At 32.5% G+C, this 15,222-nt stretch overlaps 1 protein-coding gene across 1 annotated transcript in view; it reads right to left on the bottom strand.

Moving 5' to 3' along the window:
* Nucleotides 1-15,222, bottom strand: part of LOC129218399 (E3 ubiquitin-protein ligase HUWE1-like) — a 736,974-nt gene that overhangs the window by 411,064 nt on the left and 310,688 nt on the right. The window contains exons 30-33 of the mRNA XM_054852650.1: nt 14,874-14,996; nt 9,073-9,146; nt 3,001-3,158; nt 2,792-2,914 (exon numbers count right to left, since the gene is read on the bottom strand). Of these exons, the coding sequence (XP_054708625.1) occupies nt 2,792-2,914; nt 3,001-3,158; nt 9,073-9,146; nt 14,874-14,996 (478 nt within the window). The remainder of the gene's footprint in view (nt 1-2,791; nt 2,915-3,000; nt 3,159-9,072; nt 9,147-14,873; nt 14,997-15,222) is intronic.

The raw sequence follows: 15,222 nt of genomic DNA, 5'->3' as shown, positions 1-15,222 counted from the left end.
TAAACATCAGAACGACGTGTTTCATCAGGAAGAAGGATGTGACGTCAGAGCACGAGCGGAGGTGTGATGTAATCTCCCGATGGCTCCGCGACAAATCGAATGTTCTGGAAAGATCCAGATGGGCTCTTACGTAAGCATATCCAGAGTGATGTGCATTGAGTGCGGGGTAGGATATAAGCAGATGGAATGAGAAAGAAATCACTCTTCTGCTCGCGTTTCTCATTTTCGAATGACAATAGTCGTATTTTTAAGAGGATCGTTCGCTGTTGAAGTGACGTCCTGCACTGAGAAGATTGCTTTTAGGATTTCGCCATGAGAGTTAGGGACTTAAAATTTTTGAAACATTTTAGAATAATTCTTGTTAGGGTGTCAAATATTTCTTTGGAAAGATGTTCTTTTGGAACATGAAGATTGATTTCAGCATTGTTGAAATCCCTCATACTTGTTTATACCATTCACTGAAGTTGGATTTAATTTACAGTTGTTAATTATTAGATTTATAAATAAAATGATTTAGCCTTTCAATTTGAGTTCTGACATTTCATTCACTTGATAGCTACAGAAATGTGAAATAGAAAGGCATCTGCTAAACTTGGTGTTTACCTTCCTTACGGGAATTAGACACAAATTGTTAGGCCAACAACCATTATGAGTCAAGGAATATATTTGACAAATATTAAATACTAGTGGTACCCACACGGCTTTGCCCGTAGTAGAAAATTAAAAGGTCTTATGGTTCGCCTGTATAATTACAAAAAATGTATGGTGAATTTTTCGCCAATTGGCTTACACCATGTTACGGTTCCACGTTATGATAACTTGGTAATTTACTCGTCCATCTTATGATAATTTTTCTCGAGAAAATGTTCTTCAAATTGGAATAAAAAAGAACAAAATCGGATTTTTGAAAAATTGCTTTGAGGTGCACAACTTATGCTACAAATTAACTTTTTGCCAAATTTCATGAAAATCGGCCGAACGGTCTAGACGATATGCGCCTCACAGAGATCCAGACAACCAGACATCCTGCAGACATCCAGACAGAGAGACTTTCAGCTTTATTATTAGAAAAGACTATTTCCCAACTTTAGTGGCAATGGGGTTGTTTCCAAAATTAAAAGTATTTTTTTCCTGAAAGAGCATGCTTAAAAATATTCGCAACTCCAATAAACTATAGGGAGCGCTGCAATCACTGTCTAATGACGGATGAAAAAGGTAAAACAAACAGATGCCGTAACTTATAACCTGCTTTGATGCTTAGTCAGGGGTCTGTCCAGGATTTTTCACAGGGTCCGTTTTTTGTGAAGAATCAAATAATTTTGTGAAAAATCAAATTTTTTTTTTGGTAAAAACGAAAGCTAAGACTCTTGAGATGGTGGAAACTGCATCATTGACACTTAAAGTTGAATGTTTTCTCTCTTTTCTGTTGAGAATATCATTCGTGAATGTTTTTCTAGTATTTGGGGAGGGGGGGAGGCATCGCTCACTGAGAGATGGGCACCCCTCAAGTATCCATATTTATCAACCATTCTACATCATATTAAATTATACTTGAAATGTTAGTATAGTATTTAAAATAAATGTAAGAAAAAAATTCAGTCAGGGGTTCAGCATTTAACTTTTTAACCCAAGACACTGTTTAAGAGCACAGAGTTTCGTTTAAAACTTATAAACTCCGTGATTTTTACAAAAATAAAAAAATATTTTATTTGTTTACCTCTTAGCTAAGCGAACTAAACGTTGAAAATTCGAAAAATCAGATTCCCATAGCGGACGCAAAGAGATTGCAATCCTCAAAGTGAAGGCATCAAAAGTATAAAAAACGGCTTGTAAAATAAATATTTTTGATAAAATTATTTTCGAATTACATTTTTAGAGTCCTATGATAAACGTATCATTAATATCTGGACACAGTTGAAGTAAAAATAATAATAACAATAATAATAATAAATAAAATAAAAAGTAAACCATTGAAAATGGAATTCCACTTTAAAAACTTGAAATAAGCTTTGTTACAAAAATAAAGAGACTTTTCATTTATTTGCATCCTAATAAAGCAAAGTTAGCTTGAAAAAAGAATAAAATATGATTCTCATATCGGATGTAAAAAAATTGCGTTTTTCAAAATGTAGACATCTATAGAAAAAAAGAACGGTAAACAAAAGAGATTATTTGAAGTTAATTATCCTTTTTAGCATCGAAAAACCAAACCCATATAACTTTCTCCCAAAATAACAGTTTAACATTGCACTGCCAGACGCTAAGTGGCGAATATCAATAGAACAAATTGTCTCAGAAATAAACTTAAAATATGTTTTTAAAGAGAAATGTTCAATCTGCCCCGCACCTTTTTCAGTTTTTCCATATCATTTTTCACACACGTGAAAATAGTCGTTTAAAGTTTTAAAATGTTATTAAAAAAATTTCAAAATAACCACAGAAAAAATAAAGAAGCACATCTCTAGTTCTGTGTCATAGCCATCGTTTAAAACAAACCGCATGAAAATATTTCAGTAATTTCTCGTGTTATGCTTTGAATAGGTAGCAGATTTTCTCGTAGAGAAAGCATTAGCGTCTAAAACCAAGATGGACGGTATAGAAGAGCCTTAAGAGGTTTTCCATCTCCAGTTCAGTTACTTTCCTATGCCGGGCTGATGAGTGCTAATAAGAACGAAACTACAGTCCTCGGTTGGAAATGACTTAACTCGCGGTGTGTTTCATGTATTTCTGCTTTAGCCCTGGCTATTGGGTGGCGATTTACTGAACAAGACAAATTGGTTGAATCTATTACCTTTATTATAGTTTCACCTTTAAGCAAATGGCAGATTATTGCCAATATTGATTCTGCAATTCTTTCTCCATACACTAGAAGAGGCTTGCGATCCCAAAGATACATTATACTTTCAAAAGCTCTCTAAAAAAAAAGAAACAATCAAGCCTTATAGATATGTTTTTGACTATAATGTAAAAATCAAACTTACTTTAATCAGTGAAACTTACTTTGTGAATATGAACCAAATATAAAATAGGACTGAAATTCGTATATCCAGGAGCATTGACTTTTGAGGGTAAAGTATGAGGAGATTCCAAAACGTTTCTTGGATTAACCATTTTTTCCAGAAGCATCAACCAAGCATCAAGAAATTCACCAGTGCCATCTAGTTTATATGAAAAAAGTCTTTAAAAAATCATGCACAACAAGTCAGAATTAAAGAACTGTCTTTGATAGATAAAATATTTTTCAATCAAGGATTACTTGCAAGGGGGGAAAATGTAATGAATACTGCATGTGAAACAGTTCCATGTTTGTCTAATTAAACCATGGTAAAACTGTCAAATGCTTAAGTAATCATTGAACCCAGAAAACAGTTCCATGATTGAAGCAGAACAAAAACAGGACTAACATATCTTCGCCTAAGAGCAACAGTAGGATATCTTATTGTTATTCCTGGACTAGATGTCTTACTGTTGCCCTAAGGTGACAAAATGTTAAAAAAAAAAAAGGCTTCTTGTTAAGCAGAACATTCTTATACTTCTCTACAACGGTTTCCATTTGTTGGAAATGGTTTCAGAATGATTTTTACCAATTAAATCTACTATAAGCTTTACAAAACATGTAAATGCAACCCAAAATAAGAAAAGGCCATGTCTACGGATTGTTATTTTTTAAATTTCCTTAGAGGTGAAATGAAATTCAGAAAGTCAACTCCTGGAAAGGAAGTTATTAATGATTTACAAATACTGCAGATAAGAGGAATGTTTCTTTTTATAAGTATCTAAAATGTCTGACAAGGTAATGAAATGAAATTCAATATTTCCCAGTGAAAACCATTTAGCTAAGTCAGTCATAACTGACAGACAATCTACTCTTAACTTTAAATTTAACTGAAGTAATGAAACTTGCTAATTTTGAACCTGATATATGGATGCTTCACTTGCCAAATCGATTACTCCATAAAACAAAAGGTCGAGAAAAGTGATGAAGAAGATAGTATTATCTATAGGAGTAAATGGGCCCTTGTGTTCAATATATATCGTGTTCAATGCATAGGAGCTGGCTAAATCAACATGCTAGGTGTATGAACCTGCTACTTAAGTCAATTTGCGAAAAGTGCAATATCAGGTTCATTGATATATGGAGTCATTGTAAACGGCATTGGATTGCTAGGGATGATCTGCTTCTGAGCTCTACACAGGATTGCCACAGAAGTTCAAGAATGAAATTCCCTGACATTTCCAGGTGGTTTTGAGAAAAATTCCAGGTAATCGATCTCCACCTTCATTTTGCAACATTAATATATACATCTCAAATTTTGATAAAACTTACCTCATTTTCAAACTTTACAATCAATGGTTACCAAATTTAATTTACTCAAGCTGAAATAATCAAAAATATGTACTAATGGTGGTTCATTTTTTTTTTCCTCTCAGCTCGAGTCCAAGACACCCCTTATATTTTTTAGACTTACTAATAGCATTATGCTGTAAAAGTTTTACCTTCTTACTCAAATTTTAAGAGGATGCTCAATGACCCCTTAATTTAACATTAGCTCTAGCATAGAAAAAGTCACAAATTTAGAAACATTTAATTTCCCCAGCTGTTTTTTTTTATGTAAGTAATTATTTTATTGCAATGAATATGCATACAACTCGTGTAGATTATAGTATGTAACATTGTTTTTTCAGATCAATGTATTTTTTTAACCCCCTCCTCATACTTATGAAGTTTTGAGGGAGGGAGTCGAGCACCCTCTTTCAGTTGGAATAGGAAGTTAAAATTCTTCCAGTATTTTACTATCCACAAGTCTAAAAACATTGAGTGGTGTCCTGTTTTCTAGGAGAAACCTTTTTTTTAAAAGTGTATTTTTGAACTACCCTAATGTACTGACACAAGTGAAGCAAATCACTGTAATAAACAATTAATGTAAATGTAGCATATCTTATTTTCAATAGCGAGGAGCCACTGCCTTACATCAAGTGAAAGAACTGTAAAATTAACAATTGCGACATCTGTATCACAAAAATAAAGTTAATTGCTAAAATAATCTGAACTAAAAACTTATGAAACCTAAACTTTTTCAATTATTGCCTTCTACCCCTCCAATCCATTGAACTCAAAGCGCTTTTAGACTGTGGCCTGTAAAAAAAATCATGCATCTTTTAGCTTCACATATTTCCCCTGTTTGTTGCTCATAAAACAGGGGTGCTCCCCCCCCCCCCCAATATTTCTGAATGCCTTAGCACTTTTATTTTTAACCCTCTTTTTTTATTTGTTTACCTATTTATTTATTTTTAATTATTTCTGTAAAAAAGAAACTTTCTAAGTTTAAAATTTTCCAATGAACTAAATTTACAGAACAAAATTGTTTAGAACAATACAATTTCATTAATTAATTTAAAGAAATAATATAAAATATGAAAAGATTATTGCAGCTCATTAAAAACTTCAGTCCACTCGCAGACAAAACAATGTGCTGTGCATCATAACAACTTCAGAACTGCTGATGTAAACAAGCAGCATTTAAACAGAGCCCGCTCAAACGAGGAAGAAAAGTACCTTCTGCGCTACGGCGCACGCGCCAATGGCAGAGAGTTGATAAAAAGAACTGCAGGGGGAAGAAGAAAGAGGGGAATGACAAAACGACGAATGGGAAGGGAATGGGAAGGGAATGTCGGCGAAAAAAACAAGGCTGAAAGTTTTTTTTTTTTTTTTTTTTGACATCATAGACCACGGGCAGCGCTAAGAACGATCGGAAATATGCAATTTTTCATTTTCCCTGATTTTCGGCCATTTTCATTTTTCCTGACAATTCCAGGTTTTCCCGGTGAGTGGCAACCCTGTCTACAGAGGTCAAAATGGTTAGTGGTTTAACTTTAGGGGCTTCGGAGTCGAAAAACAAGGTTTGAATGGGCGGCATGGTTCAAGCATCAGGCATCGAAAAGAAGAAAATTTTTGGGTATTGCTAAAAATGAAAATAAAATGTCGAACAAGAGTAGTAATTTTAACAATTGTGATTTAGGAAATTTCTGGGTGTTAAATAAAAGCAATTTGGGCATGCTTAAAGTTTACTATACCAGTGCTTGCAGTATTAGGAACAAGATGGAAGAATTGAAAAGCATAATAATAGATGAGGAGTTGCATGTTATTCAAATTACAGAGACATGGGCTACCGAATTTGATGTAGATTTATTACATATTGCTGGGTATTATTTGTTTAGACAAGATAGAGTAGGCAAAAGATGTCCTGGGGTTTTATTTTATGTTAAAGACAATTTCATTTGCAATGAACTGGTCATAAATGATAAACCTGCTGCTATTGATATGCTTTGGATAGAGTTGAAGAGCAATAAGGGTAAAAAATTGCGCTTTGGAAACATTTATAGGCCACCTAATTCAAGACAGGGACAAGATGAACAGATGTTTCGTATTACTTGTGACATGTCCAGTAAATGATCCGTCATCATAATGGGGGATTTCAGTTTTCTGGGTATTGATTGGAATAATTTTTATCCTAGTAATGGCAAAGAGGAATTTTTAAAAGTAATTGGTGACTATTTCTTAGATCAAGTTTAACTTAAGGGACTTGAGAGGAGGCGATTTTGGATCTAGTTTTCTGTGACGTAAGAAGTTCTGTTCAGGGGTTGTGTGTAGGGGATCATATTGGAGTGAGTGATCATAACAACATTATTTTCTGGATTGAATTTGAAGTGTACAAAGTTGAAAATTTTATGCTTGTGCTCAATTTCAGAAACACTGATTTTATTGCACTTAGGCAGAGCTTGAAAGAGTGTTTTTCGTCAGGATTGGAAAATAGCGACGTAGATCAGCAGTGGGCAGATTTTAAGGAAAAACTTGCAAAAACGGTTGGGGATTATGTTCCTTTTAGGAGAAAAGGTGTTAGTACTAAAATTTGGCCCATGTGGTTCTCCAGGGAGATTAAAGAAGCTCTAAATTATAAGCAATCGGCTCTTTCTCAGTTTAAGGAAACTGGTCAGAGTGCAGATAGGCTCCAGTATTGTAAGGCAAGACGAAATTTTAAGTGTTTGGTACGAATTTGGAAAAGGGAATCGGAGCAAAGGCTCGCAGATAACAGGCAGGAATCCCTAAGAGGTTTTTTGCGTACGCTAATTCAGGGAAAGTTCGAAATAGTCATATTGGGCCACTGGTTGATGAGCTTGCAATTTTAATTCCAGACGATAGTGATATAATTTTCTTAATAACTTTTTTTTCGAGTTTTTTTAAAGGCAACTGTATCAACAGTTGACACCAGCAAGACACAAGCTATAGTACAGATTGAGGACTTTGCATTTTCAAGGGATGACATTTTACTTCATTTGAAAAAAAATAAAGAGACTAAGGCTCTGGGACCTGATAATATTTATCCAAAAATTTTAGTTGAGTGTGCAGAGGAATTAGCAGATGTAATTGTAAATATTTTCAATGCTTCTTATAACTCGGGGACAGTGCCAGACGGTTGGAAGGCAAAAGCGTAAGCAAAAAAATGTTAATATTCCAACATTGATGGGAATACAGTAGAATACCTTTATAACGCCGACCTGTATAATACAACTCTCTATAAACCGCACAACTTTTTAGAAGTAAACAATGAATTTTAAAGTTTAAAAAATCACTGTTTTGCCTTGCAAATATAAAAATTGTAAGAAAAATTGAATTTTGAATCAGTTTTTCATCTTTCCATCTTACTGCAACTAATAGCAAACATTTCATTCCAAAACTAATCCGCAAATATGGGTCATTCAGATTTTTGAGTAGCATCCGCTGTCACACAGAATTGCGGCGTTCCAATGGGAGCAGCAGCCGCAGATTTGCATTCCCACAGATTGCGTCCCAAACAGGTTAACAATAGGCTTGCAAGAAAAATGAATAACATATTTTTTACAAAAGTTAAACAAACAATCCTTGATTGATTAATATAAGAAAAATTATTATGTAGGGGACGTGGGGCAAAGTGAAATTGTGAAATATTTACCGAGCTCTCAATGCTACCCATACAGCAATATTTTAACTATGTAGTGACACATGTAGTCTATTCCAGTAAAGAGAAAATTACCAAGATCCAAGTATATGGCAATACAAACAATTTTCAAAAATTAATGCTCAAATAGTAATATTTTGTTTAAGTCACAAAATATTTTTGTTATTATTGAATAATTAAATTCTTGTTATTAACATATTAAATATTAATTGAGGCAAAGAAAAATAGTTCATTTTGTATACTCATTCAATCATTTACTAAATCAGTTACATATTCATTTGTTAATCAATTTTCTTACATTCCTTTATTCATAATGCACTTATTTGCTCAATCACTTATTTTCTTATTCAGTCACTATTTTATTCAAGGTTTCCTCATTCAATTTATTTATTAGTTTATTGTGTCATTATCTTTCCATTTATTCATTCAGTCTTTTATTTACTAAATCATTTGATCAAAAATATTTCATTATTCACTTTGCCCCATGGAAAAAAAAGTGAAAATTTTCCACTTTTTTAAGGCAAAAATGTTCTGATAAAAATATAAAATAATGTTTCAATGAATGTTTTATTTTAAAATACATTGTTTTTTTTTAATGTACTATAATTTTCAAAAAATTTCCAATTTGTTCATTTTGAAAAAGCTAAGTCATTTTAACTATTTTGCTTTGCCCCACATTCATAACTGGCCCCTTATAAATAAGATTGAAATCAAATTACAGAAACAGTATTATTGCACATCATCAACTATATTTAAAAGCAATAATAAAGTTTAGTTTAAAACAAAATAAATTAACAATAAGTAAGTATTGTGATCAAAAACTAATCGTTTCTAAATTTTTTTTAACGTTAAATCATTGAGAATAAGTAATGTGCCTTTTAAAAACATTTTTACTTTTCATTTCATTCACAACAAGCTTAAGAAAAAACTTTGCTTTAAAATTGAAGTTCTAATTTTCAAAAAGCTCACTTCAATGCTATATATATATATATATATATATATATATATAGGTAGAATGTTACAAAATTTGTAAAAAACAAAAGGAACTCCAACTTGATCAGGCCAGATCTCATACCAGATAGTTCAGGGTGCTCTAAACCATCTTCAATTGGTACCTTATTCCCACATGTCAAGGCCCATCGAAAAGTGCTAAAAAGAAAACCATGTATAAATATGTATACATCCAAAGTTAGTATATAAGATAAAATTTCTTTATAGAACTAAGCAGTGCTGCATTTGAGGGGGGGACTTAATTCCCCAAAACATTTAGTTTTTTACCGTAAAAATAATGAAAATGTAAACTAGTTTCAAACTACCTTTTCTTTTGGTAAATCTCCTCCCCCCTTTTCACCAATTTTTTCCCCAACTACAGCACTGGAATTTTTTTAATTGCAAGGTGATTTTAGAAATGAAACCAAGAATAGTAACAAAAGTATTCCTCTATAAAAGATGTCTGAAAAACTGGATTTTTTAATTTTCTAAATCCAATTATATTTACAGGTTGTCAACCTTGGAGAAACAATCCGAGGAGTATCTGTGGTAATTTTGAGGAGCATTTTGAAATTTTGCGGAGCAGCTTGGTGGTTTGCATAACATTCCATAAAAAAAACTAAAACCACTTAACTAAAATTGTTTTTGAGCGTTGACGATCATTTTAAGCACTAGCATAGAAATATAAAACAGCTTTAAATACTATATCATACTTGGATAAACTTAGCAAAATAACTTTTTTGTGGAGCTGCAGAGTTTCGCTATTTTTGCGGAGCAACTCCGCAAGATGCGGAGCAGTTGGCAATCCTCTACTTACATTAAGCACTAATGCATTCAAAGAATCTCAAAGCAGCATGTAAAAGCACAAACACAAATCAATACTAGGACCAACAGTACACATCAAAGTTACGGTCCCTTATATGGAAAAATTGTCTCGTGTCGGGATAAATTTTGATACTTGACAGCTAAATTCCTGTATTCCAGGTAAAAGCAATAGGATAACTCGAGACTGAATTCAACATTATTTTATGGGGGGAAAAATGAAAGAAAGACAAAATAAGAAATAAAGGGCGATAACTGCAGTGGTAAAAAATGTAGTTTCTAATCATATGCTTATTGTATATTCCTTTTCTTTGTGAATATGAATGAGAAACTGAACATTAAACTTGATGTTGTGAAAATTCTGTAAAACAGAAATTAAAAGGAATAAAATTGCTAAAAACCTATTTCAAGGAAGGAGTAAAATCACTGACAACCACTATAAAACGAGTTAATCAAGCACAGGTTTTAATTCTTTAAATATGTCTTATGTTGAGCACCTAATCCTGCAGTAATATTTTTTTTTTTTTTTCCAAGACATGGAATGTTATAATGAAGAAAGTTTTAAAAAAAAGTCATAATAAAGCTACCTGTTGTAATGATTTTGAAGCCTGTTAATAGTTGGTCAACACATGCAAATGTTGGGGGAGGGGGAGGACAGAAAAATTAAGAAGTTTTAGGTAGAAGACAGGGGAGGGTTCACACAGTAGCACTTTCCGAGGGAATTATTGGTTGTTTTTTAGAATTTTTACTTCTGAATAGAAATTCTACTAAATAACCAGGATTAAAGTTATTTTATCAAAATGTAAGCAACTGTTTTCTCTGATAATTTAAATTTACTATTATTTTATTACTTAACCAAAATTTAATAACGTGCAAGATTTGTTGGTCCAAAAAATGATAGGTGGTGTCTTAAATGTGAAATGTCCCAATTGCAAAAGATACCAATGGCATAAGGACCTTTAATTTGCCCTCAAGTTGGACATGAATTAGTAAAGTGTGCTATCAATTATTTTTGGTGTGCTCAGAAGGCCAGGAGCACAGATGATAGTTTGTAGGGGAGGAGCAGACCTAGGAGTACTTTTTTATACAGTCAAACCCCACTATAACGAACCGCCAGTGAACTGGCTTAGAAAGTCGCTATAACCAAGGATTTGCCTAACTTGCAAAAAAAAAAAAAAAATCCACACTCTTGCTAAGATACTTCTACAATAAATATTTTTATTACATGATATTTTTATAAGTGATTAGGATAAAATCAGGTGAAATACCATATTTATTCGCATATAAGTCGAGAAATGTTTTACAAAAAATGTATAAATTTATGGCGTTGACTTATACGCGGGGCAGAATTTCCGAAAATTTTTACCAATATTTATCTTAGAAAAAACACTTGAAAACATTAACATGTTCCCCTATTTTAGTCCATCCCTTTGAAGCAGACACTAAAGAAGTAAATATGCTATGATTTTACATTGTCTGAGTGTGAAATAAAGAATAATAAAATAATTACAGTTAACGGCGGACTACACGAAAAGTGCGGGGATTGCTGTATTTTCGAATTTGAGATAATCATGAATTATTGTTCATTTTTTTAAAAATAATATGGCTACAGCATAAAATTTTATTGATATAAAACCATAATAAAATCAACCAGTAAAAACAATAGTAATAGCGAAATCAAACCCTTTAAAAATTGTGATTGCAAAAGTGAACCCTTTTGATGCAAAAGAGTAAAAATCAGACATTTTTTAACATAAAAATGCCCATTTACATTTCACCTTCCTCCTTTTTGAACGTTTAAATTCAAAATTAGCAGCAAAACGCTCCCATTTGCTCCAAAAGTAAGGACTCAACTTATACGCGGGTTTTCGATTTTTTCTCCTAAAAAAGAGGTGTCAACTTATAAGCGAGATCAACCTATACGTGAGTATATACGGTATTAGTTTTTACTATTTTACTTAGTAATAAACAAACTATAGAAATGTATCTTTTAATTTATCTATCGTATGGGAAGAAAAATGTTATTTTTGATTGAAAGCTTTATATAAATTTTGTTAGCTTTTCTGTCAACTTTTGTAAACAAATCTACTACTTGTTTATCTAGTTTCTGTCATAAAAAAATTGTTCAGAATGCTTACAGCTCTCTTTGAGAGATAGATGCTATAGTAATTACAGAAAGAAAAAATGTGTAGCAAATTGAGAACAGGCTATCACTGATTTCAATTTCAGACAAAATTGACCTAATTTTTGGGAGTAAGCGCCGCATCCGGTATAAGCGTCTAACCCTACATTAAACATAAAAGCACAATTAGTAGTAAAGAAAGCTGGAATGAAATGCAAATGAAAGAAATATTTTTAATTAACGAAACTAGATAAACTTTACTAACGGATAAGGTTCTTGAAACATGTAGTTGTTTCAAGAACAACTTGAATAACTGTTCAAGAACAACTGTTCTTGAAACATTACTATGCCGAAGAATATTTTTTCGACGACTTGATTTTAAAAGTCATTTTTACTGCTTGTTTCTACGTTAGAAATCAATTAATTCTTATTAAAAGGGTTTATATATAGTAACATTGTTGTTTAAAAGCAACAGAAGGAAGTTCAAAAGCAAAATAGAAAATTGCAAACATCGAAAAACGTCGTTTTATGTTATAAAAAAATATTGCAACACTGACGTTTTCTGACGTGACTGGTGTTCTTTTTCCACGTTAATCGTTATGTAATGCTAACTGCCGGCAGCAGGACGATGTCCAGGGTGCCATCTACTGGCAGTATTTTCAACATTTTTTAGGATTTTTTTCACTTGAAGAAATAAAAGAAAAACTATCTGCCGCATCGGCAAGTTTTTTGCTTTTTCTCTTGCATGTGCAGCAGCGCTCTTATTCCAGAAAATATGGTAACTTAATTCCCACTACTTAATTCATTATTATTATTTTTTAATAACATGCTTAATTTAGCCATAAAAGCTAAAGTAAAGGAAAGTAAAGCTTTTCAATGAATTAGCTTTTAACTTTTTGCATTTCTAATGCAATATTTGGTCATCTTTGATGCACTGTAACTCTGATACCAGTTGAATCTCAGCCACTAAATTGTAATCAAGGATTCATATCATAAAAAGGTGCTACTTGTATCAATTTCATTATTTTTCACTATCCCTTACGAGATATTTGCTTTTAACTTTGCCAAAATTCCATTTTTGCCATTTTTGAAATATTTTGCAAAAAAAAAAAAAAAAAAAGACAAAGTTTTCAAGCTTAAAATTTCTACAACAAGTAGTCCTATATTATATATACACAAGAAGAAAAATAGAGCTAAGAAAAAAAATAGAGCTGAGAGTCTCCTCCTTTTACTAATTTTACAGCACTAAAGCTCTTTTTTTATTCTAATTTTCAGTTGTAATTAATAATTTTTTCTTCACCTTTCTCACCATTTCAATAATATTTTGCAAGCAAATCATATCTAGGTCATCATGCTGATGATGTAGAATTTTTATTTTGTCTTGATAGCTGTAAAAGCAACCGAGTTAGATGCATTTGCCTAAAACCTATTTTTGGTCCAAAAACGGCAACTAAGCAAACTTAAAATGACACGGTAAAAAAAAAAAATATGAGCCTAAAAAAATTCCTTCAACACTTTTGAACTCACTTAGTAGTGAGAAATAACTGGAAAAAAATTTAGGAAAACCAAAAATGTCAAGCAACAAATTTTATTCTTTTTGGGCGATTTCAAATGGATTGACCCTTCTTTTGACTTTTTGCTTTACTTACATGCATTCTTTATATTAAAGTTTCTATTATTCCATCATTACAATAAACAGTTGCAAAAAGAAAAGAGCTCCAAACTTTCTAGATAGTTGAAAAATGGTTTCACTAGATTACAAATCTAGCAAAGTAAACCATGCTAATTGCTACATCACCATGATTCCTACAACATAAAACAGAAGAATACCGTATTTCCGGGAATAAGTGCCGTGGCGCATACAAGAAAGAGGTAAAAAAATTGCTGGTGCGGCGCATATAACGGGTGCGCTGAATAGTCTTTTTTTTTTTTTTTTCAAGTTTAAAAAAAAGTTCTAAGTTTAAAAAAAAAAGTTGAACATGCTGCTAATAGATGGCACCACATCGTTTCCTTTTATTTTGCAAAATTCTTCAACCTTGGAGGACAAGTAAAGCAAAGAAGTGGGAGTGAAGATGAGTCGGCGATTGCATGTGTTTCAGTGAGGAGAGAGACGCTGATCCATGTGGGCAAGCAAGACTTATCGCATTGGAGCGAAAGGATCAGGAAATCTTTTGACCTTGGGCAACAAGTAAAGCAAAGAAGGGGAAGGGAACGTGAGTCAGCGACTGCACCTGTTTCACTGAGGAGAGAAACGCTGATTCATGTTGGCACAATCCTTATAAAGTACTAGTAAGGGAGGGGGATGGATGTCCAGTTTTATGAAGGGAAGTTACCACCCCCCTCACAAAAGTGGGTTGCTCTGTCAAACAACCTAATTGGAAACTTGTTTCCTAGCTCTAATTTTATTATTCACTTACATTGTTGCGTTTCATCTTTTCTTGCATTCGTCGTGTTTTTCGCGTTGTTTGTGCAGTCTTGGTTTATCTTTTTTTACGGAATTTTTTCATAAATTGCTTTTGAAATGGCTCCTAAGCGATTGAAAAGTTAAACTGCAGTTTTTAAGTTTAAGTTTATAAAGACAGAAGCAATTGGAAATCGTTTTGCTGCCAGAGAGTGACTTTGACGAGAGATGCGTTTGTCGTTGGAAATCGGCTAAATTAACCACCGAAAGTAATGACCAATCGAGGGATGCCGAAAGCAAAAAGTGTAAAATGGGGATTTTTAAAAATATTTCATTATCATTAATTATAAATAATATTGAGAAATAAAATATTTTTTATTTATATTTAATCCAGCTTTCTTTGCTACTGATTGTACTTTTACGTTACTTAATGTTGAGTGCACGCTTATGGAAGGTGCAGTGCTTATTCCCAAAAATATGGTAATATTAAACTATTTCAAACATCTGAAAAAACACTTTATGCAATTAAAGTATTACTCACTTAAAAAAAGCATCTAGACCACCACAACTTAAAAATTTCTGAAGCATCAAGTGATAAGGATACTTTCGTTCATCAAAGAGCATAGGTGAAGTAAAGCCGACTGAGCAAATATAAAACGTCAGTCTAAAATAGGGGGAAAATAATCATTTTATTTTCTAGAATTATTGGAAACAAAACTACAGAAATTTAATAAAGTCAAACCTCATTAATGAGAAATTGTGTAATGTGAAATAGCAAATGCAAAATACTAGTTTAGTGAATAAATAATTACTTAATAATTTATGAAAAGAGATGAAATCTAATTAACACCAAATTATCATTGTGGTCTAATGAGTTTCCCCTCAATGAG

The sequence above is a fragment of the Uloborus diversus genome, chromosome 3 (assembly GCF_026930045.1).
Source record: "Uloborus diversus isolate 005 chromosome 3, Udiv.v.3.1, whole genome shotgun sequence".
NCBI classification, from domain to species: domain Eukaryota; kingdom Metazoa; phylum Arthropoda; class Arachnida; order Araneae; family Uloboridae; genus Uloborus; species Uloborus diversus.
Note: the sequence above shows the minus strand (reverse complement) of the source record. Positions and strands in the feature narration are given on the sequence as shown.